Raw genomic sequence first — 23693 nt, 5'->3', positions numbered from 1 at the left:
TTGATGTACAAAAGTTTTAAATTTGAAGTATTTCTATTTGTCTATTTTTGTTTCTGTTGTCTGTGGTTTTGATGTCATAACCAAGAAACTATTGCCAAATCCAATGTCATTAAGGTATTCTTCTATGTTCTCTTCTAGGAGTGTTATAGTTTTGGTTCTTATATTTAGGTCTTTAATCCATTTTGGGTGGCTTTTTGTGTGTAGCGTAAGATAAGTGTCCGACTTCATTATTATTTTACATATGGATATCTAATTTTCCCAACACTATTTGTCGAAGACACTTTCCTTTCTCCATTGAGAGGTCTGAGTACCCTTGTCAAAGGTCATTTGACCACATAAGCAAGGGTTTATTTCTTGGCTCTCTATTCTGTGCCATTGTTCTACATGTCTGCCTTCATGCTAGTTTCACACTGTTTGGATTACTGTAGTTTTGTAATATGTTTCAGATCAGGAAGTGTGAGTCCTTCAACTTTGTTGCCTGTCCCATCCCCCCCCGCCTCACCCCGCCAAATTGTTTTGACTATTTAGGGCCTATTGAAATTCTGTATAAATTTCAGGATGAATTTTTCTGTTTCTGAAACAAAGTATCATTGGGATTTTCATAGGAATTACATTAAATCTATAAATCATTTTGAGTAGTATGAACATCTTAATAATATTGTCTTTCAATCCATGAACACGGAATGTCTATCCATGTATTGGTGGCCAATCAGAGCTTGAATTTCCTCTAGCCACAGTACTTCCTTTGGAGATGGGCACATCACCTTTTCAGAGCCATTGAGACTAAAGGAGAATTTTCTTTAGATTGCTGAAGCAAAACTAAGTTTTAGTCCCAAGTGTCTTGAACCTGAGGGTATGTAGAGACTGAAGCTGTTGTCACCATCAACCCATGAAGCCTGAGATGAATGTCAACACAATTAAAGGCTAAGACAAGAGATGGAGTGATACTGAGCATGGATAATTTCCTTTGAGCCCTGAAGCCATCACTACTCCCAATGTTTTCATTTATATGAGCCCAATTTCCTTTATGTCTAAGTCAGTTTTTGGATGGCATTTCTATTGTTTGCAACCAAGATCCCAGCTAATTTAGAAAACAAGACAGCTTTTCAAAGAGTGGGTGACCAGGCAGCCGGACCCAGGCCAGCAGTCCTGGGCGTTGAACTAATGCTGTCCTTGAGCAGAACCTAATACCTGGTTGAGGTCAGTCTGCAATTCAAAAGGCTGGCCCAGCTTTCCAACCTCACAAGGATTGCTGCAGTCTCCAAACCCATCACATCTGAGAGATCCTTGCAGGTTATTCTTCCTTTCCTCCCCCTTCACTCCTTAGGCTCGCGGCATCGGTCCTCTTCTTCCCATCAACACTGCTCTCAGGGAAATCTTTAATTAATTCATTCACTCTAAGGCTTACATGACTCATGTGTTCCTGTTCGTTAGAATATTTATATTTTGAAAGGGGACAAAGTATCCTAATAATGAATAAAATTTCTAGTGATGGGATTTTTTAGACACTTGAGAGTAGTCTCTATGTCAAATATTAAATTGCCTTGGTTCACTGTACTATCTTGAAGTCTAACCCATTGCACACAAATGAATTTGTCTATGCCTATACAGTTCTATATTGATCATATAACGCAGTGATACAACACTTTATTAAGCATTATAGAATGCAGCAATTTGCAGCAGGCCTCATAGTTTATGCAGGAAAGTACAAACTGCCCTCAGAAACATTGAAGAAACATCACCATCTCCAATATTTATTGAACACATTATGTGTTCCACATGCTAGGCATTGTTCTAAGACCTTTACATACATTACCCAATCTAACCTTCACTGACACTCTAGTAGGTAACCACATTATAAATCTCATATTGCAGCTGACGAAATTAAGGTGCAGAGAAGTTAAAACTGGCACAATTACTAAGCTGAAGAAACTATGGAACAAAATACTGCTAGAGGCACCGGGGTGGAACTGGCCTCCAAGATTCCTCCTAGGCCCCCAGGCTGAAAAATTATTTTAGAATCACGGAACTTAGGAGTATTCAGTGTGCCATTAAAATGAGAGAAAAACGAGATCCAGCAAGAACATCAGAAATAAAACTAGACCACACGTCTAATACTTCCCAGTCTGTGCTCTCTGCATTCAGTCATTCACTCATTCATGTATTCAGCATAAGCATTCCATAGAAAATGTTCATTTGGTACACATGGAAAATGTTGGGAATGCCAAAATTCGAAGTACAAACATATAAGCAAAATAAATATGCTCTTTGCTCTCAAAGAAAAAATAGTGTTGGAGAAAAGGTGTTAAATCGTTACCATAGAATTTGGTGATGCACTAATCAGCCACTTAGAGGGAAGAGCCAAATCTGCCTGGAGGTACCAGGAAGACTTCACAAGGGAGAAAGAGCAGGAACTTTCAAAGGAAGCCAAAGCAGGGCAGAACAGTCAGGGAGAGAAAGTGAAATCAGATATGAGACAGCAGGTGAAGTGTCTAGGGAGTTGCTGGGGCCTGGTTGCAGGAGAGGGGGCCTGGTTGCAGGAGAGGAGGCCAGGATGATGAGCGGATGGGGTTGTAAGGATTTGTTATGCCAGGCTGAGGAATAATTCTTTTCTGGAGTCATAGGTGTTCTTGGTCAGATTTGCAAATCAAAATTTTAAAAGTCTGTGAAGAAAGGGTTAGAGCTGGGTAGGTATACTGACTGGGGGATTTTAATCATGGCAGCAATCTGGTCAGATTTGCTGCAGCAGTGAGGTGGGGATGCCTCTGAAGAGCTGGAGAGGAAAATAGAGGAGGTTGAGCAAGTCGGATTCAGAGGCCATAGTGTTAGACGAGAGCTCATGAGCACCTACCCTAGGCAGGGCTGCACAGGTGAGAGCAGGGGAGCACTGGGAAGTAAACTCACAGGGCTTGATCACAGATCAGGTATTTGAAGTGAAGTTTCTGAACTGGGAGACAGTGGATGGCAAAGCTTCCCACTTCTTTTCTACAATACATGCAGTTTGTAGAGGATTCAATAATGCAGAGCTGGAAGAAGTTAACAAGTGAAAGTTCCTTTCTCCTCATCTTCCTTCACCTCCAGTGCTACTCCATAAGGTAAAGCCACTGTTAATATTTTGGTGACTTTCTTCAGATGTCTTCCTACACCCATGCCAAACTCAGTTAATTTTTTAAACACAAAGAGCACTTCTGCTACAAAGACATATTGCCAAATAGTTGAAGTTTCTAGAGAGAATGTTTGCAATCAGCCATGGGTATCACCGTGTTGGGCAGTTTCAGGAAAGGGAACACATCTTTGAGAGTTCATTCTGGGTTGTCATAGATTCAGCCCTGGTCACAACACTGTCATTCACAGGATGAAAAAATGGCTGCACAATACCCAAGAGTAACATAGCTGTAATGAAATTGATAAACCTTCTTAATTAATAATTCTTCTATAATATAGGTGCATTCATCTCCAAAATTAAATATATAATATATTCTCCTTGGTATTCAATGCTCTGGAAATGCCAACAGGATTGTTTATATGTACATCGACTTTCACTTGGAGAATTAGATATGGGAATGTTTCTTTCTCCTGCGACCTGGATAATATTACTTCTATAAATTAAAAATAAGGCAAATGTCATAGGATGTGAAGAGATGACATTGATGGCATATGTATCTGCAGTTAAATGGAATCTGTCTTTCTGTGTCTGTCTCTGTGTCTGTCTCTGTCTCTGTCTCTGTCTCTCTCTCTCTCTCTTTGTTTCTCTCTGTCTCTCTCACACACACAATATATAAAAGTCACTCAGATTATCAGGGGAAAACAAAATCTACCTTTTTTACAGAGTTAAAATAAATTATATTACACACACTAAGTTATGCATATTCCCATAGGGAATTCACTGATTAGGAGATACTATCAAGGACTAACATGGAATAAAATAGCCCCATTTAATAACTGTAAATCTTTCTAAAGTTCTATTTCAGAGAGAATCTGTATAAAAAAATATATCAGAATGGTAACTAAGCACACTAAGACATTAGGCAAGAAAAAATTCAAGTCTAAATTTGTCATAAATTTCAGTCTCATGTTTAATATTTTAAACTTGATATAAAAATAGAAACTAATATGTAGCAAGTATTAATTCTTGATTTATTTTTTTAAAATATGCTTAATATTTTAACTGTTTCCAGTGAGGCATCTCCCCAGCTCAGAAAGTAATTATAATATGAACAATAATTATTATTATAAAGTATAGCTAGCATTTATTGAGCATTTATTATATAACAGACATTATTTCAAGGTACTTATATTATTATTTCATTTTATCCTTGCAATTCATTATTATCTCACCTTTTAAACATGTAACCATTCCTGACTTCTAGTATTGGGTATTATAGACTCAAGTGCTGCTTAACCAAGGTGTTGCTTTGGGGTGACAAAACATTCAATTGTTTCAAAAACATTTGTGCAAGGAAGCCCTGTTTAAACTAGATATTTGGAGCTGCTTCATAGCTAAGAGTAAATTGTTCAGATTGGTTACAGTATGAAGTGGAACTTAAGCTCCTGGTTCCATTGCTGGCAGACAGAGAGTCCAAACTTAGAAACATTACCCTTTTGCATCTTGGACTAGTAGTTGCCAGGATTGGGTGTCTAATGTGGATTCAGAGGGGAATTGCTTCCAGATCTTGAAATAAAAAGAGGGTGCATAGGTCTTGGGAAGCTGCAGTGGGTGGCTGTAGATACATGCAAGGACTAGGGCATATATGTCATTGATGAGATCTTACTCCAGAGCCATTAAAAATTGAATTTATTGCTGTCAAAACAATCAGACAGACCAAATAGTCAAAACAATCATATATGTGGTCCTGTTAGAATGCTCACAAAGACATTGTATTAAATGAAAAAAGCTAGATGTAGAAGAGTTTGCATAGTATATTATGATTTGTTTAGAAAACAACTGGAGGGAGGATGTAGTTACATCTATCCTAAGACAATCAGAGAATACAACAGAAAGTTGCACAAGAAATTGCGTTGGGGGAGAGAGCCTTTCAGAGATAAGAGACTTAGTTCTCACTGATTACCTTTTTATCATTTTTAAATTTTATAAACCATATGTATGCATTACTATTTTACATTGATCAATTGATCAAATGATCGATAGATAGATCAATCAATAGATAGATATTGATAAGTCAGCAGGATTTCTTACATTTGTCCCTTCATATCCATTTTCCACTCGTCTTCACCCTGCCCTGTGTCCTGACAGACTGACCTTTGATATCTTGTTGGGTTTGGACAATGCAAGTACCAGCAGCAGATCAGAGGAGAGGAAAGGAGGAGAGCCAGGTAAAAGTATTTATTCTCCCATCTTCCTCCCTGTGGGGTCATGCTAGACTTCAGAAATCTACCAAAGGGCATGATTGCTGTTAGGTGGTCTTCTCCACACAGCCTTCTCTATCTACAGATTCTGAGAACTGTGTCCTCCCCAGTTTCCTTCAGTTCTCATAGAGGACAGCATCATCCCTTGTGATTTCCTTAAGTCCTGTCTACACCTTTGTAAATGGTTCCTTTATTAAACTCTCCTGCCCTGATTACCATGTTTAAGTGAGCCAAAGTTTCCCACTGGGACTAAGAGACAAACAGAGAGAGATAGATGATAGATAGATAGATAGATAGATAGATAGATAGATAGACAGACAGACAGACAGACTGATAAATAGACAATAGATAGATGATAAGATAGATAAAGAGAGAAAGAGAGGAAAGAAAGAAAAGGAATGAAAGAAGGAAGAAAGTAAAGAAGGAAGGAAGGAAAGAAGGAAGGAAGGAAAGAAGGAAAGAAAGAAGGAAAGAAAGATGAACGGATCAGAAGAAAATTAATTTGAAGGAGATGGTCCAGAGGTGTTGCGTCCCCAGGGCACCACATTCCAGAGTCTGGCCCTCAGCATTGCAGATGCATTGACTAGATTTTGCTAGGGCCCCAAGAATGGTTCTCTTCTTGCGGGTAAACTCCTACTACCTAAGGTCACAAAATCTGAAGAATAAATCAAAATTACCAAAATTTCCTTATTTAAAGCAAAAATTAGAACTTCTAAATAGACCAGCTACTCACTGGTCAGTTCTGCACAGAGAAATCCATACATAGAGCCAGATTACACCCAGGAGCAGACAACTGGGGTCAGAGCAGTGGGGTTCGGTGAGTCTCACGTTTAGAGGATCAAGCCATCATCATCTTTTTTGTGTCCATCTCTGTTTGCCAATATGACCATGTATCCAGAGCCCAATGCATTAGATTTAAAGACCAAAACTTCCCTCTCCCAGCATCCGGAGGCGCATTCCTAACTTTTTTCTCTCTGACATTCTCTTTTCATTTTTCTTTGCTGATTCTTCCAATTGACACATTTTTTCTTTAGACATGTTAATACCATTTGTTCCATTTGTTGCAAAGACTTTAGACAGGCTATTATAGCCAAACTTTGCTTATTCTTCCCACTTCTGATCTAGAGAAACATTTTGCCTTTAATGTTTAGTTTGCATGCAGGTATACCCATTTATTCTGGCCATTAATGGTGTTTATTGAGGGTCTGCCCTGTGTCAGGAAATATTTGTTCCATTCCCTGGAGATATGCTGAGGAATAGGAAAATTTCCCTGTCCTCATGGAGCTCACATTTTAGCGGACAGACAGTAATCAAGTTGACCGACAAATAAATCATATAATACAATTTTAGGTGCCAATAAAAAGAAAATAAAACAGCAATGTGATAGAGAGTGGCTGGTCAAGGCATGCAGTTCAGGTGAAGCGATCTCAGAAGGTAGTATTTGAGCTGAGATTGGTATAGAGAGAAGAGACCAGCTCTTGGAAAGCCTAATCATTGCCAGCACAGGATAGGGCAAGGGCAAAGTCCCTGTAGCTGACACAGGCACTGAGTGTTCTAGGAACAGAAAGCAGACTCGTGTGCTGAGCCCAGAGAGGGGGGTGAGAGGAGAGGTCTTGGGGGTAGTAGAGTGGGACCACTGAGGGGTTTCTAAGGCACAGTAGAGTCCATGATTGTATTCTTAGTGCAATGAGAACTCACCTGAATCTATCGGGAGTATGGTGGGACCTGGCTTACATTTACGTTTATAAATGATCATTGTCTGCTGAGTTGAGAATAAATTGTGCAAGGGAGAGAGGTTAAAAGGCAATTTGAAGAGCCCAGGCCAGAGACAATGATAATTAAGACTAAGGTGATTTTAGGGGAGACAGTAACATGTGGTTGAGATCAGGATGTATTTTGGAGATGGAGCTGGAAGAATGTGTCGATAGATTGAATGCAGCAGAGTAGAGGGTGGTGGCAAAAATTAAGAACAACTCTGAGTTTTGGCCTAAGCTGAGGCAGGACTGAGGCGCCATTAATGAGATGGGAAAAGCTCAGGATTAGGGAGGGAAAATAAGGAGTTTTGTTTTGTTATCGTTAAATGATTTATTCGATCACTGTAATTTCATGGTTCATCTCTCTGAGTTCTGGGGGAGACTTGGCTCACATTCTTATTCTTCGCACTCCTTGTTCTGCCCCCGCCTCATAATGCAAGGAACCAGAAAACTCAGGTAACCGAATTTTTCTTTCCTTCTATTTTCATGAAAAAGAAACACATGGCAAATAAAACAAAGTGGATTTATTTTAAAAAAGAATTTTCAGGGTGTCATAGGGTCAATACAGTTTCAGCCTAATCCTCCATACCATCTGTGTGCTCTGTCTGCTCTGCCTGATGAGAGCTGATGGTCCCAGTGGCCGTGGTGATGATCCTGGGCCAATGCAGAGTATTTGAGTGTCTTCTGAATCATCACAGGAAGATGAACTTATGTGCAGCATAAGGTTAGTGTTAGGTAGACAGTGCCCTACACATTTTTACGCCCTCGGCAGAATACCAGAACTAACTAAAATGCCTCAAAAGGATTATTTAATCCAATAATTTTTCAAACAAGTTGTGGTTGACTACCCCAAGAATTTCAGATGTGTAGGAACTTTAAAATGCCTCACCACCCCCAAAGATACTAAAATGATCCCTTAGGGGGTATTTTCTCCTTTGGCTGCTTCCCTCAACCCATTGAAAATCACCATCTGTGATGAGAGCTCTTGCCAACAACAGCATTCTTTATCTGCACCTGCACAGGCAAAGAAAAGGTCGAGAACCATCAATCATGTCAAATCTACCAGTTTGAAATAGGAAAAAATAAAAGCCAAGGAAGAAAGTCACTTGCCCATGGTCATGGTGAAATTTGTGTCAGGACCTGTAATCCAGCCCAGGTCTCCTGGCTATGCCAATTCTTCCAAAATATATCGAATGTTTAGGGTAGGACAAATTTTGCAAGAAGTATTTCTTGAATTCTAATTCTTTTGGAAACAGTTATCTCTGTATGTAATAGTATATATAACTTTGTTAAACCAAATATTGAATTGATTAGAATATCCTGTTTTTCTATTCTAAGAAAGAGGTTAATTCACATTTAACTTCTTGCATGATAAAGTATCTGGAGAGCAATATGCTGAGTGGTGGCATTTCAAGATACTTTAATATTTAATCATTTTCTTTCTTTTAGATATAATTTACATATAGTAGAAATCTCCCTTTTTAGGTTTACAGTTTTAGAAATTTTGACGAATGATTTTAAGTATGGAACCCACCCTGATCATCACACTGTAAAGTCCCTTCCTGCCCTTTAATGGTCAGTTCTTCTCCCCACCTGCAGCCTCTGACAGTCATTGGTGTAATTTTTGTCCCAATGGTTCTTCCTTTTCCAGAAGTCATATGAATAAAATCATTCAATAAAGTCTAATTTTTTTCACTTGACAAAAAAAGAAAACATTTGAGATTCATCCATTTTGATGCATATGTCAGTGGTCTATTCTTTTTTGCTCTTGAAAAATATCTCATTGTATAGATGTACCACCCAGTTTATTTATTTATTCACAGTTGGTGGACATTTGGGTTGTTTTTGTTTTGGGGGTGATTATGAATAAAACCACTATAAACATTTGTGTACAAGTTTTTATGTGGCCTTAGGCTTTCATTTCTCATTGGTAAATATCTGGAGTGGGGTTATTGGGTCATACTGAAAATGTGTTTAACTTTTGAAGGAACTACTAAACTGTTTCCCAAAGTGCTGTGCCATTTTCCACTTCCAACACGAGAGTTCTGGTTGGTCTGCATCCTCATCAGGACTTTTTTTTTTTTTTTGGTCATTTTAATAAGTGGGTTATGGTATCCCATTGTGGTTTAATTTTGACTAATGATCTTTTCATGGGCTTATTTGCCATCTGTATCTCTTATGTGATAAATCTGTTAAAATATTTTGCCCACTCTTTTTTTCCTTGGGATATTTGTTTTCTTTAGAGAGTTCTTTGTGCATTCTGTATACGAGTTCTTGATCTGATATATATTTTCCACATATTTTCTCCAAGTCTGTGGCTTCCTTTTTCATTTTGTACAGTGCCTTTCAAAGAGTAGAAATTTTTAAATTTATCAGTTTGTTTTAAATTTTATAGTTCATAATCTTTTTCTCTAAGAAATTTTTACCTCACCCAAGGTCACAAAGATTTTCCCTTAGAAGTTTTATATTTTAAGCTTTACATTTAGAGCTATAATTTACTTCTAATTGATTTTTGAGTAGGGTATGCTTTTCCTTTTTAAATATCTTGGTTAAAATAATCTTTTTCATAATGGTAAAACATTTCTTGTGTCACCAATATGAAAAAGTCATTGGCTAGCCTACCTTTAATTCTAAGAGAGGTAAAGGCATGGAATGGAGCTTGGTTCTCCTTCATAAGGATCCCAGATTCATTGAATTTACTATTTTCAGTAATGCCCATGGCTAAGTGCCCAGGCATTTTAGATCATTTAAAGACACACTATAATGTCTAATCTGTCTTGCTGGTGATTTTCAACACGTGACAAATCAAAGAATTTTGACTCCCAAGTATGGTAATTCCACAGGCTGCTCTTAGTCCAGCTCACTACCTCCTTAGCCATCTGTGGTTGCTATCTGGGAAAGAGACTTTAAAGATAAGGCTTTCAAAGCCCTCTAGGTCACTTGATCTACAATTTGCCTTTTTTATTTTTCAAATAAGGACTGTGCACAGAGAATATACACAGAGAAGCCAGAAAATTAACAAAGATCTTATATTCACTTAAATCTGAATTTCCTGGCAAGGGATTCTTAACCTACAAAATTCTCATTGCTTTACAAATGCTTAATGAAACTGTCTTGGCCACTAGTTTAAATGTGTGGCTTTAACATGTCACTGCCCTAGTGACTGCCCTGTTTTACCATCAAAGGTATTATTTTTCTAAGGTGCATAAATAGGCACTTCTTTCAGGTGGACAAAATATTTATTTTGCTAATTAAGCTGAGGGAGGGACGGGGGAGAGAGAAAGGGAGAGATGGTAGAAGGAGAGCTGTTTGAAAGATTAATTCATATATGATCTACCCTAAGCATGGAGAGAATCAGATCTGAGTAAGGCACACTTTCCTGCTTTTCCTCCTTGCATATTTGCTAAAGGACATTATAGTCCTTTAGAATGGAGATGAAACTAGTGCTTCCGAGGAGCTTTCTTTAGAAACAAATAGGTAAAAGACTAAGAAAACTTTGAATGCATAGACCTACATTTGACGTCCACAAAAGAGAAGGGCGACAGGTGGTAAAAAAATGGAGCCATCAGTTTCGGCAGTAGGGAGCAATTCAAGGCCTTCTTTATGGGAAAAGATTCTGTTTCCTTTTTGCTTTCTGTTGACTGGTTTCCAGTACTCTGACTTATGTCTCTCAACATCACAGCTTTATTTTCAGGAGACAGAATCTGATTGGTCCAGATGTCTATTCTTAACTAAAGCAGGCTAGAAAGGGCGGATCACATAGTACAAATGTGGCTGCCACAGAGTTTGTATCAGTAGATATTGAAGGAATTTTTCAAAGAAAGGGTCGTGGGCTGAGCAGACACCCCAAAGGTATATGTTATACTGTCATAGTACTCATAATAGTCATGTCACACTATTGGCTCCTGTTAGCTCATTGTGTAGCTAGTCTTTTCACAGAACTCTTGCCAACCTAGATTTCCCCAGTCCATCACATTTTTAAACCTAAAGACACCTTGTTGCTTTAGTTCCATTCTTATAAACTATTAAGATAATCTCGACTCTTCATTTGGTCATCTATTATTTTCAGCTGTCTCTGCCCATAGTAAGTATTTGAATAAAGGTTCGATAGAAAGCTAAAATTTTGGATGACATGTAGTCTATGTTTCTAAGCAAGTCACTGATAAAAATGTATGAGGGAATTAGTCTAAAGATCTCTCTAGCTAACATTGTTCCATAAGTCAATACCCCTTGTTTTTGGAGATTTGACAAGCTGTAAATTCACCTAATTGTACTATTATCCAGTTCCTCATCATGAGGATATTTTAGAAGACTTTGTGATCTGTCTGACTGAAAATTAAGCTGTCTTACTACCTAAAACATCTTAATGGACAAGGGTAGAAATCTAATAATTTCCCCAATGTGTCTGAAAAGAAATAAATTGATACACAGAGAGCTTAGAATAGAGCTAAGACAGAGTAAGCTCCCATATGTATTCCCGTATGTTAATACTGCTACTATTATTTTGATATCAAAATATTATTTGATAGTCATCAAGTATTTTAAGTGACACACCCACACAAAGGAAAATATTTACACAACAATAATAGTTGGTATTGACAGAATCAAACTACTTCAAAGTTTGCCATCTTAATACATCTACCCCACGTTACAGCAATGAGGAAAATTAGTATTGATTTTCACGTACTAGGAGTCTGGTTCATTTATTATTGTTAACGCAGGTGTCTCAAACTGTGCCTTCCTTTTTCAATTCTTTAAGTTAAGTAACTTTTTCCTCCTTGCTGTAATAGTTCAGACATTCTGCTGGGTCGAGGTTTAAGTATCAACATAGTCTTGATATAAGATACCAACAAGAAACCCAGAAAAATTGGAGGGTGTCACACACATCTTATTTAACAGATTACACCAGTGGCAATTTCACTCCACTTCTGGCTCTTGCTCTATAGCTCCTCTGTTAAAGAAGCCCAACTCTTACACTTACACTAAATATCCCCATAACTGTCATCAACCCTGAGAATCCCTGCACTGAATTCTCCTTCCCAATCCAAATTTACTTGGGTTCATCTGTATTTCAAAAGAACTTTGTTTTCTTTTTTCTTCCCTTTCCTCAACCCTTTTAATCCTCTAGTTTAAGCAATTAGCTTTACAAATATTAGCTGCAATCAAGGTCTAGCACATGTGGTAATTTTCCCCCTAATAAATCAATCAATTCTTTCTGTGGAGTGTTTTTTTTTTCTTTTACAGCCATCAGAGAATTACAATTCTACTTGAGGATCACCAGCGACTTGAATTAGTCAAAAAAATGTCAATCAAATTTGCCAGATTTTGCTTTAAAGATGAGAAAAATGGGATGGATTCACAAAGGCCTCTTGTCTTAGAATACGAAGCTTGATAAGCCCTTGTTGAATCCTTTTTAGAGAGGCCTTGGTGTATAATGATCCATTTGGAAGAAAATCAAAATCAGTATTGCCATTGACAAATCAGACAAAACCTAGAAACTCCTATTAAATAATCTAAAAATTAATAATTGAAATAATCAACCACCTAGTATCTCTAGGCAATGCAATATTCTGTAATAGCTAACAGGTTAGTACAGCAAAGAAAAAAAAAGAGAAGAGATACAGCAAATGAACAAATTTTAATTCCATAACTTGCAAATAAACTTTTTTAGTCAGAAGGGAACTAAAGAATATTTGGTCCACACTTATTACTGTGTTTCTCAGAGCTGACTTTAGGGCCGGGAATGGGGTGCTCTTTGAGAATAAGGAGTGAGGGGGGCCCAGTGGCAGCCATCAGAGATCTCATCTTCCCCAGCATAGATGCCCATTTTGATCTCATCTTCCCCAGCATAGATGCCCATTTTTTATCTCTTATTCTACCCAATAATTCAGTTGAGAAAATGTTCTCTCTGGTTAAAAATAATTTGAGAATCACCTATGCAGCCTGAGACCACTCTTTTCATGATTAAAATTAATGCCAGAAAAATTAAGGAATTCTTAATTTAGTGATGGACTTGTACCCAGACCCTGGATCATATCTTTCTTCCAGTGCTCTTTGCACACCACGCCACACTGTCTCTCATGCAGAGGGAGTAATCAGGTGAGAATCTCAAGGCCTTTAGATGTGAGACTTTTTTTGGTTGTGGGGGAGAGGGTGGGGCGGGGAGGGCGGCCAGGGAGGGGATGGTTTTGCACAACTATAAGACAAAAACAATGAAGCTAAATTAGTGTGAAAAGAGGCATAAATACTATATTGGAAACAAAGACACAGTCTGCAATCATACTTCTTTCCCTATATTCTTCCTAGTAACGCTAAAGAATTATATCATCCAGAACCTGAAAGGAGTCATGAGGGAGGATGGAAGGGCCTCGTTCCATTTTCTTATGTCACCAAATGAATTGCTATTAAGATAGAGGGAAGTAAAGATTTTAGTAGGTTACTTGGTGAAAACTTGTTGACATTAATGACTCAAATTCTCAGAGAGGCTGCAAGGAAAACGGTGTCATCACTGTCATTCAAGTCATTTAAGATGAAATTTCAAAAGAAGGCTGTCAAGCATAATGACTGCCAGGTTCTATTACATCCTGAAGGGTGGGTCGTACACACTGCTATGCAGCCTGCGGGTGGCTGGTATTGAAATCTGAAAAGAAGCTGCTCAGGGAGGAGGTGAGGTGGGTGTATGACCCAAGGGAGGCTGCTTTGCAACTAGGAGACATCACCGTTGACATTCACATGGTGACTTGGGCCTGGCCTTTAGCATTGGGTATGCTGAAACCTAACCCTATTAGGACATTTCAACAAGATCATGCTCTTAGAGCTAAACAAAATTCAGGAAAATTTGAGCTATAAATGGTATAAATTTATTAATTTACAATGAGAATATTTTCCTCTGGCAATTGGATGTTCATGTCTTCATGCATTCCAGCACCAAGACAGCTGCAAAGCCTAGTTAGTGATCACAAGGCAGCTGTGTAAAATGAGGTAGGAGCCCTGGTTCTCAGCCTTGGCTGCATATTGCAATCACCTGGGGTGCTTTAACTCTAAGGCCATACTCTAAAATCAAGTAAACCTAAATCTCAGTAATTAGAACCCAGACACCAATAGCTTTAAAATCACCTCAAGTGTTTCCAATGAGCAACCAAGACTGAGAACCACCGAGTTAGAGAAAAGAGGTCATCCAGGCCACCACAAGTCTTTAGGCCCCATTCTTCCCACATAGGGATCCATACTCTTATATGTCATCGGCCAGTGGGATTTTGTTTTGTTTTGTAATTTTAAGCTGGGAACTGATATAGGTTTGCCAACTTTTTAATTTGCCAAGTAAGGACATTAAAAGTTCAACTTATTAACAACGAAGATTAGGAAGGATACAAGTTCAGGATAAAAGGGTAACTCAGTATGTTGTATTTATTTTTCTCATGTTTCTACAGATCAGGGAAAATTTCACTATAGACTGATGCAAACTTAAAAACTGGTGTGATCTAACTGCTCTATGCATCAGGGCTTTTCTTCTTGGACAGCTATAGATATACTTGGCTGTGTTTTGGTTCATTAAGCCACTGTCTTATGCTACTCCTCTGTTACCACATCCTTTCTGTCAAAGTATTAATAATATTGATTAAGTTGTGGGTAATTTCTGCTCTCAGGCTTAGAAATGTTCCACCTCTTCCAATTACAGAATATGTTGATTTAATTAGTGAAACTCTCCTTAGATATCTTAAACTAAGGTTTCTGAAGTGGGTGTGGCACATGTATCCCCAGAAAACCACTTATTGTGGGCAATGGTGTCCTCTTGTTTTGCTAGTGGACAATGATGGCAATTACTCTAAATCAAGTAGAGAATTCATTGGGGTGCCAAATAGCCTGTTTATTCTGTGTCAGTTTACATGAACTAAAAAGACTTACTTTTATCATGAACCCAGTTTCGAGTGCTTCTTTTGTGTATGCCCCATATTTCTGAGGGTATGGTTTATTCTGCCCACCCCCACCCCTGAAGGGACAATGGCATTCTTGAACCAGTTTTATGCTTAGTTGTCTATCTTTAACAAGAAAGCCTCTGGCAACTACTAAGAGAGAATAGCTGTGCCAAAAATCCAAGACTATACCTTAAAGTTACCCTCAAAGTACACGCAACCGAGAGACTCATCTATGCTGACAATGGTGTAAAATAAATTTTCATTTATTAATTTCTTTTAAGCTGCCACGCTTAAAGGTAGATTGAGATACTAAAAGCCAGCATAAACATATGCTTTTGACCAACTGGGAAAATTCTATTTGCAGATGTCTTTTTTCCAAGCACCCAAGATATATAACTAATGGTGGGCTACTCTGTCCTCATTACTCACAATTCAACACAACCCAAACGGAAGGGCTTGTCATCTCTTCAAGGTCAAGTGCTGCTTAGTGTAGCACATAAACCTTAGAATCAGAAGACTTGGATTTGAATTAAGTGCCATTACTCTCTTGCACAAATTGATCTCGCTGAACCTCAGTTTCTTTATCTTTAAAATGGGGATATGGTCATCATATTTACCACCACTGTCATCATCATCATCTTCATCATTATTTTTTATGGTAATTGCGAGAATTAAATAAGATAATTTACGTTAAATGCTTAGCAAGGTGCCAGACATACTAAGTTCTTATTAAAAGTTAAGAAATTTTGTTCTAAAAGTTAAGAACTCTGTTGGTCAGGGTCTAGCACAATAATGTGGCATGCACTTCAGTACATACATGCACACACACACGCACACACACACCCCTGCTATCTGTTTGCTGGAGGAGAAAATTCATTGGAAATGTAGAATTGCAAAGCTATCACTGAATTCTGAACTTCAGTTTTCAGATCTTGACAATTTAACCAAATTTACTTTGCTACTTAATCTTGCTCACGAATTTGTCATTTGTCTCTTTAACTGATTACTTCTGACCCTTGCTTTTCCATGGCAAATTCTTAGAGCTTTCCACCTGACCACAACGCCTTCTTCCCATGATAATGCCCTTGTCTTCTTCAGAGATCCTGGTGCCTCTCGAACCCAGAACCATATTCCCTTGCTATGGTCCTGAAGCAGCCAAATGTTTTAAAGGAGGTGTTTAGAAACTTAGATCCTGGCACCTGCATCTCCATATTTTTGTTTGCCAAAATATTTGAATCAAATTATCTGTTGATACATTGATTCTAAATCATGGATCTGAGAGAAAAGGAGTTAGGAGGACAAGCTCTAGTGGTTGGTCTCGGGCACTTCATATCCATGCAGGACACGATTAAGTCCAATGTTTTGTCTTGCTACAGTTGACATTTTAAAAAAATGAATTAATACCAATAAACATATGTTCTTTCTACCTCTGTCAAAATTCTTCTTTTACCTGCACTAAAAAAAAAAAAAAAAGCCTACAAAAATAAAAACACATCAATAAATGGACTTCTCAGGTTGCTGAAAATTTACCATAGGAGCCAACCCTGTTTCTGAAAAGTTTCAACTCATCCAATCAGACAAAAGGCTGAGGAAAGAGACGGCATTTATCAAGTTACACGGAGGACTCCATCTGTCATCCTACACCTTTGTTACCAAGTGACACAAGAGGAGATACTTGAAGGTAGTTTGAAAGAGTTTTATTTTACAGATTCTTAGTCCAAAGATTTCAAATTAGAGAGAAGTAGAAGCAGAAAATAGACAAGCCACGTAAGTATGATGAAGAAGCCTTCATCCTGACATTCTACTGGCATCTAACGTGGCTAGAACCTCAATCAATGGTGAAGTAGCCTTTTCAGCTGAGATCTGTCTGTTCAGTGTCTATAATAAATGCGGTCAAAGGGGCAGTCGCTTCTCAGCACTCACAAAGGTTTTGTTTTTGAACCTCACCCTCACGAAAGCCAATTTTCATCATGCCAAACCAACAGAAGAAAGTCATTTTTTGCACGGCCGGGGTGTTAAGCTTCTTGTGTGCCCTGGGAGTTGTGACAGCCCTGGGGACACCCTTGTGGATCAAAGCCACCTTCCTCTGTAAAACCGGGGCTCTGCTCGTCAATGCCTCAGGGCAGGAGCTGGATAAGTTCTTGGGTGAGATGCAGTACGGGCTTTTCCACGGAGAGGGCGTGAGGCAGTGTGGATTGGGAGCAAGGCCCTTTCGATTCTCATGTAAGTAACAACTGCATTTGAATTATTTAATGCTTTAGAAACACTCGTCCCAGTGTTACCAGGAATTATTTTTGAGAGCCTTACCCTGTCTCTTGTAGGATATTTTAAACAGCTGTAAACCATTTGAAATACCTGGGACTCTTCTGAGCACTCTTCTTCCTAGTTTTTATATTTTGTGTTTATTTTATTCATTATTTCATTCTTGCTATTTTTATTATGACAACATATAGTTAATGAGTAGCTATGGGGTTAATGTTTTTGAAAAGATAAGCAATTAAAATTCTTAAATGTTAATATTTACATAAGAAATTATGAGATCTTTTTAAAAAGGGAGGGACTTGGAGAAATAGGAAAGCTGTAAGCGATAATTTTTGTTTTGTTCTTTAAAAAAAGGTCAGTGTTAAGCAACCCTAGCTGCTTTTTCACCTTGCTCATGACTTTGTTTCCTGTCTACTTCTCTATTATCCTTGCTAGGACCTGTCCTGGTGATAAATATTTTTTTAAACCAGTTTGGAATCAATTGGCTATAGAAACTTTAAACAATCAGCTGTGCTAACTGGGTTAAAAATAGTTGTCCATTTAGTATAGAAAATTTGCAACTCATTGACCTTCAAATCAGGTAGAGAATTTGAGACAGGTTTCCTGTCACAATTTTTGTGAAATGGAAGTGTTATCTACAGTATTTTTAACCTGTTTATCTTAAGAAGAGAAATTTTTAAAAATTACCATGTGAATAGGCAACTCGTTAAATGAAAATTAATAAGAAGTCATTTGTTATATCTCTCACAACACACATTCAGAAATTATTATTTCAGAAGAGTTGGTTTGGAAGGATCTTATGAAGACACAGTCAGTAAATTAGTGCATAAATCATTCTTCAGGAAAGGAGGTTACCAATTGAGGCATTTAAAATGAATTATTAGTTTGCCTCTGTATTTTTTCTCTAGCATAGGTAGAAGGCTAAATTAATTAAATTTATTATTAACATATGCAGTATCTAATTAAATTTCAGTGCTGGACTATTTATATTTCTGCAACATTCCTTATATCTTCTTAGTAGTCATTGGACATCAACCTTCAACTCACATGGTGAGTTTGTAAGTGTTACAAATTTTCATAGGGTGCCAGAAATTCATCTTTTCAAGAGATTATCATCCACTAGATTTGATGAAGTGGAAACCAACTCTTTTCACTGAATGGCTTTAGTTTATTAAGATAATGGGGCTGTTAAGAGTTGCTTAGTTTTCATTGTGGCTGGGGGAAGAACAAAGCAGAATGTTATGTGATTTGTAACTGTATTAAAAAGTAAAAAAAGAAAAAAGATGAGTGAAATGATTTAGCCATAAGTCACTGGCAGCTAAAACATGAGTAAAGCTTTGCACAAATGAATCTATACAAAAGCAGGGAGCGTCAATGAATTTTCTGAAGCCTTTGCATTTTCTATCCTACACATACTGTAGGACAATAATATGTTTTCTAATAACACTTACTAGACACTAAGCACTATGTACATTTCATCTCATTTAATCTGCATATGGCCACATTTCTCTGTGGTTCAATGAAAGTTTTTTTTTTTTTTTTTTATGGCTGTGTCTTATGCTGGTCCTATCTCAGGTGTTCCTCACTTTGCTTTCTCTGAGGACTCACAGAACTGATGAGTTTAAACAACGCCTTCACCTACATCACAGAATTGCATTAATTCCCATGATACTCAACGTTTTCCCTCAGCTTAGTGAAGAAAATTTTACATTTGCTTGTTTGTTCTTTGGTCATAACTCTCTCTATATACTATCCTAGACATAATAAAATCTTATTTCTGAGGTCCAGCAAAGTATACTTACAGTATATATTTTTCCATCTAAGCAGAAAAGTATCTTTTTCAGTGTAACACAAGAGAAAATTGAAAAAAACTGTAGAATAGATCCAATGGACTAAGCATAATGCTCATTTAAATAAATACCCCTCTGAGTGTTAAAAATTTCCTAATTAATGTAGCTTTAGGACACACTGCACCCAGTTTATACTCTTCTTGCAATATAGCTTGGAGGTCCACATCTTCCCATTCAAAATGGCATTCGCCTGTAAATGATGTTCTATGAACATATCCTTGAAGGTAGAGAGTCCTCTGATATTCTTTCAGATTGAAAAACATAGCTCTGTTCATATAAAAGCAGAATAGGTCTAATACTGTCTTCTTAATAATGGCTTCCTTTGAACAAAATCCAGTCTTCGAAAAGTTCAGGATGGATAATTCTTTTCTGTTTCTTTCAGAGTCCAACTTATAATAAGAGCACAACTCAGTTCCCAGAACTTCACTCTTTCTCATTTTTCCTTTAAAATGTTATTAAGCAAATGTTTGGATTTGCAGAAACTTTCCGGTATAGGAGGAATGGAAAAGGTAATTCATCAAAGTATCAGTCGTTTTGTGGCCAGTTTTCTTCATGTTGTCATGCTATCTTCAGTTAATATGAATTTATATTTTAATTCTGTTGGATTGCTAAATGTTACATTGTCTACCAAACTTTTCATTTAGATTAATATTGGCCAAAAAAATATAATGCAGGCCATAAATATGAGCCACAGATTTAATCTTAAATGACCTAGTAGCTGTATTAGAAAAAAAAAGAAACGAGTGAAATTAAAATCAATTTTTAATGACATATTTTCTTTAACCCAAGATATCTAGAATACTATCGTTTTAACTGTTAACATAAAAAAAGTATTGAGCTATTTCACATTCTTTTTTTGGGTGCTAAGTCTTTGAAATCTGGGTTGTATTTTGTACTTACAGCACTTCTCAGTTAAGGCAACCACATTTCAAGTGCTCACTAGCCATTCCAATGTGGCTTATAGCTATCAGACTGGACAGTGCAAATTTAGATGGAGATTTACTATGAATAAATTGGGCATTGATGGTGTCTATATTCTAAATGAATTTTTGCTTGGTTGTCTACAAGTTTATGTGCATTATTTTTATATGCACTTGTATGTGTCACTATTAAAACCCAGATGTGTGATGTAACATGAAGATGAAGAATGGACCAGGAAAATAGTTAGGTGATGTCATTTTTGTTCCTATTAAATGTTCCCTATTAACTACTCTATCTCTTTTAATTACAACAAGAATCTCCCCTGCCAGCATGCACAGTTAGGCTGGGAAAACTTCTGCCTCATTTACTCTGGCTGGTTCTCATCCATTTATAGGTCAATGGTTCATTTTCTAGAGGTCACTAGCATTCATACCTAGCACACAATTTCATTCATTATAATGAAGAATTGTTTTTCTTTAGAGGCAACACAACTGGTGGGCTTAATTTTTCCTAATATGTCACCTGTAAAATTTTAATAATGATGTTTAAACTCTAAATGCACCAGCAAGACAAAAACTGCCAGTTTTGAGCTCAGTGTGTGTCGGTAAGTTTCTGTTCTGGTGATGTGAAATACTGCAAAGCATCATCAAAATATGATACCCAAGAATCAAATGGTATCAATCATTCCTAGATATGCTGATCTATTTATTGCCAAGACAGTTCAATGAGCTGATAAAAACATATGGAATCTTTTTTTTTTTGAAATGTGAAAGATAAAAATTAAGCAATTATGTATCACAGCTTGAACTTTAGTCATACTTTAAAAAGCATTTTAATTTGGAAGTCATGATTAAAAATTTATGAAAAAACTTAACAGAGGTTTAGCTTATTTCATATTTTAGAAAAGCAGAGTGTCTTTACCAAATAAAGCATGCGATACAAATTGCAGAAGGGATGTTGAAACTACTTTGACAAACAAGCAGGTGGCTTCTCAAACGTATTTTGGGGTAGAAGAGTGGGGATTCAGGATCTCTGTGACCTCTGACACTCTGTCTCCATGATCTCCTGCAAGTGTGACTCTTGTCTCCTGCTAATCCCACTTGCCCCAGGTGATCTGCTGGTCACCATCCTTATAACCTGCACCTCTCCTATCACCCTACCAAACCTTGGCAGAGCTGCAAAGGTCTTTGACATACCCTCTTCTGATAACAGTGCCTGTCTCTTCTCTTTTCCTTGGTGTGTGGCCTGTGCGGAAGCAGGCATGGTGGGGCTGGGAGGAAAACCTATGGGGTTCACCTTCAAAGACTAATGGTAAGAGAGATGGGGAAAGGAAGCCACCTGCACCATTTCACCCAGGATGCACGAGGGCCCTCATGCCTTTTAGCCTGGGGCCTTATTGTCTTGTCTCACTCACCCATTAAAACAATCCAGCAAATAGAGATTTTGTTTTCCTCCCATTGAGAAAAAAAACTGATTAGTGGGATGAAGAGAGTCAAGTTTAAGAAGCACTAGTGTGAAGGAAAAGGCTTCAATTTCTCTTGGCCAAATAATTTTTTCTCTTCTGTCCTTCCCAAACCTTGATGTTCACTCTATTATTTCAAATCACCTTGTATTATAAGAATTTGAGAATGTGCATTTCTCCGTAAGGAGATCCTGAGCCCCAAGAAGGTGGGGGCTGCATATTGCTCATCCTGGTACTCTCTCAAACCAGGAGCCAGCACAGTTCATGTCACAAAGGGGTTCTTAATAAATGCTTGATTTGCTGACACCATTGAGATTAGGTGGCCTGGGTTTGAGCCCACTCATTGGATTAGACTTTGAGTAAATCACGTCATTTCTCTGCTTTTCAGTTCTTGTATCTGTAAAACAGGAATTAAAACTAGATGATTTCCAACATCTCTTACAGCTCAAACTCTCTATGATCCATATAATGAGGGCCTGGCTGGTCTAGAAAAGGTCCTTCCAGCTTGCATGACCCCTCTGGTCTCAGTCTCATAAAGCTTCCACCGACGGATTTCAGCCCATCATCAGGAAGTGGTGGGTTTTGTGTGCCTTCACTCTTTGGTCCTCAAAGCTCACGATTCTTAAGTATTCTGAAATAGCTACCATTTATCAAGGCTTAAATGAATTTCATTATCAAAGTGAATGCTTCTTTTCTTCCTATCATAACCTTTTACTTTTTGCATAGAAAATTGCAGGTTAAAGAAGGAGAAAATGAATGAGATGCTTTGGAAATCTAGGAAAATGAATTAGTGGGTTCCAAGAGCAGGAGCAGCCATAAACACTCAATTTAGACAGTACTATTGAAAAAACAAAAAAGGAAGGTCAAAAGACAGTGAGAGGCTGACCTCCTACTTCCTTCATTCTTTTTCTCCACATTTCCTAGAAACCCCTCCTTCATCCTCACTAAAAAAAAAATTCCTCTTTCCTGAATCTGATTTCTTAAATTGATAATGGCCAGAAGTTAAGTAATAACCAGTACGTTTCACACTTCAAGGGTATTTTTCCTCTGAAGGAAGAACTTAAACAGAAATTATCCTTGAACTGGTGAGAAATATGGGGGAAATGCTTTTGAGGAAAGGAATTTGTGGTTCTCCTTGCCTAGTCCAGGAAGAAAACATTTATTTCTCCCTCTTCCCTAACAACTACCTCCGATATCTTTACCAGAAATAAACATTCCACAGAATCAGCCTTGAGAATTATAATTTTGCATATGTGTGTACATGCAGACACACACACACACACTTTCCTTCCTTTTAAATTATCCTCCACTTCAAAACATCTCAGAAGGCAAATGATAAGATGGCAGTAGTATATCCTTGTGTATCAATAACTACTCTAAATGTAAATGGTTGAATTCACCAATCAAAAGCCACAGAGTGGCTGGAAGGTTAAATTACCCTTTACACTAACAGCCAGTTACATCTGCTCTGTTTTGTCTTCTAATATCTGAGAGGAACTCATCTTCCCCAATGACTTTCCAACCCGGAAGAAAATATATTTATTCAGCTGCCCGTTTATTGGGTTCCTCATAGGTACCAGACATTTTGCATATATTATCTCCAATCCTTACATGGAGGTGTTATGATACTATTCCTCTTGAACAAATACAGAAACTGGAAACTCAGAGAGATCACGAAATTTCCCAAAGTCACAGAGCTAGTAGGAGCGGACCTGGGATTGAAATGTGGACACATATGATAAATCATGCACATTTCTCTGCCACATTCTATCTCCTTACAATGTGTAAAAGGAGATGAAGAAAAATGTAAGGTAGGCTTTAGTTTCACCATCTATTTAAAAAATAATGTTGATATTTCACAAGAGCTAGTTCTTGACTTCATTCATTGCCTCTTTTGTTCACATTTCAATGGTCCAGATGTCTAAGCCCCGTCTTTGACCTTTGGAAGGTAAAAATAGTCAAGCCAAGCCCGTTTGATAATCTATTATGTAATAAAAATCTATGTGAGCAGGCCACACACTTATCGCTAATCTTTTGGTTTCTTGATTATATTACCATGATGTTGACTGTTTATGTTGAAGGCAGAAATACCTGACTGCATATGTGGTTAGCTGACTTAAGTTCACTGTCAACGAAAATCTTCATAATACAATCTTCAAAG

The 23693-nt window shown here is 37.6% G+C and overlaps 1 protein-coding gene across 1 annotated transcript in view; it reads left to right on the top strand.

Moving 5' to 3' along the window:
• Nucleotides 1–16703: 16703 nt before the first annotated feature.
• CLRN1 (clarin 1) overlaps nucleotides 16704–23693 on the top strand; it is a 34582-nt gene continuing 27592 nt past the window's right edge. The window contains exon 1 of the mRNA XM_039855160.1: nucleotides 16704–17260. Within this exon, the coding sequence (XP_039711094.1) occupies nucleotides 17008–17260 (253 nt within the window). The 5' untranslated portion in view covers nucleotides 16704–17007. The remainder of the gene's footprint in view (nucleotides 17261–23693) is intronic.

Source organism: Pteropus medius, unplaced genomic scaffold (assembly GCF_902729225.1).
Source record: "Pteropus medius unplaced genomic scaffold, Ma_sr-lr_union100, whole genome shotgun sequence".
In the NCBI taxonomy this organism is placed as follows: domain Eukaryota; kingdom Metazoa; phylum Chordata; class Mammalia; order Chiroptera; family Pteropodidae; genus Pteropus; species Pteropus medius.
The sequence above is the reverse complement of the archived record's forward strand: the minus strand, read 5'-3'. Positions and strand labels throughout refer to the sequence as shown.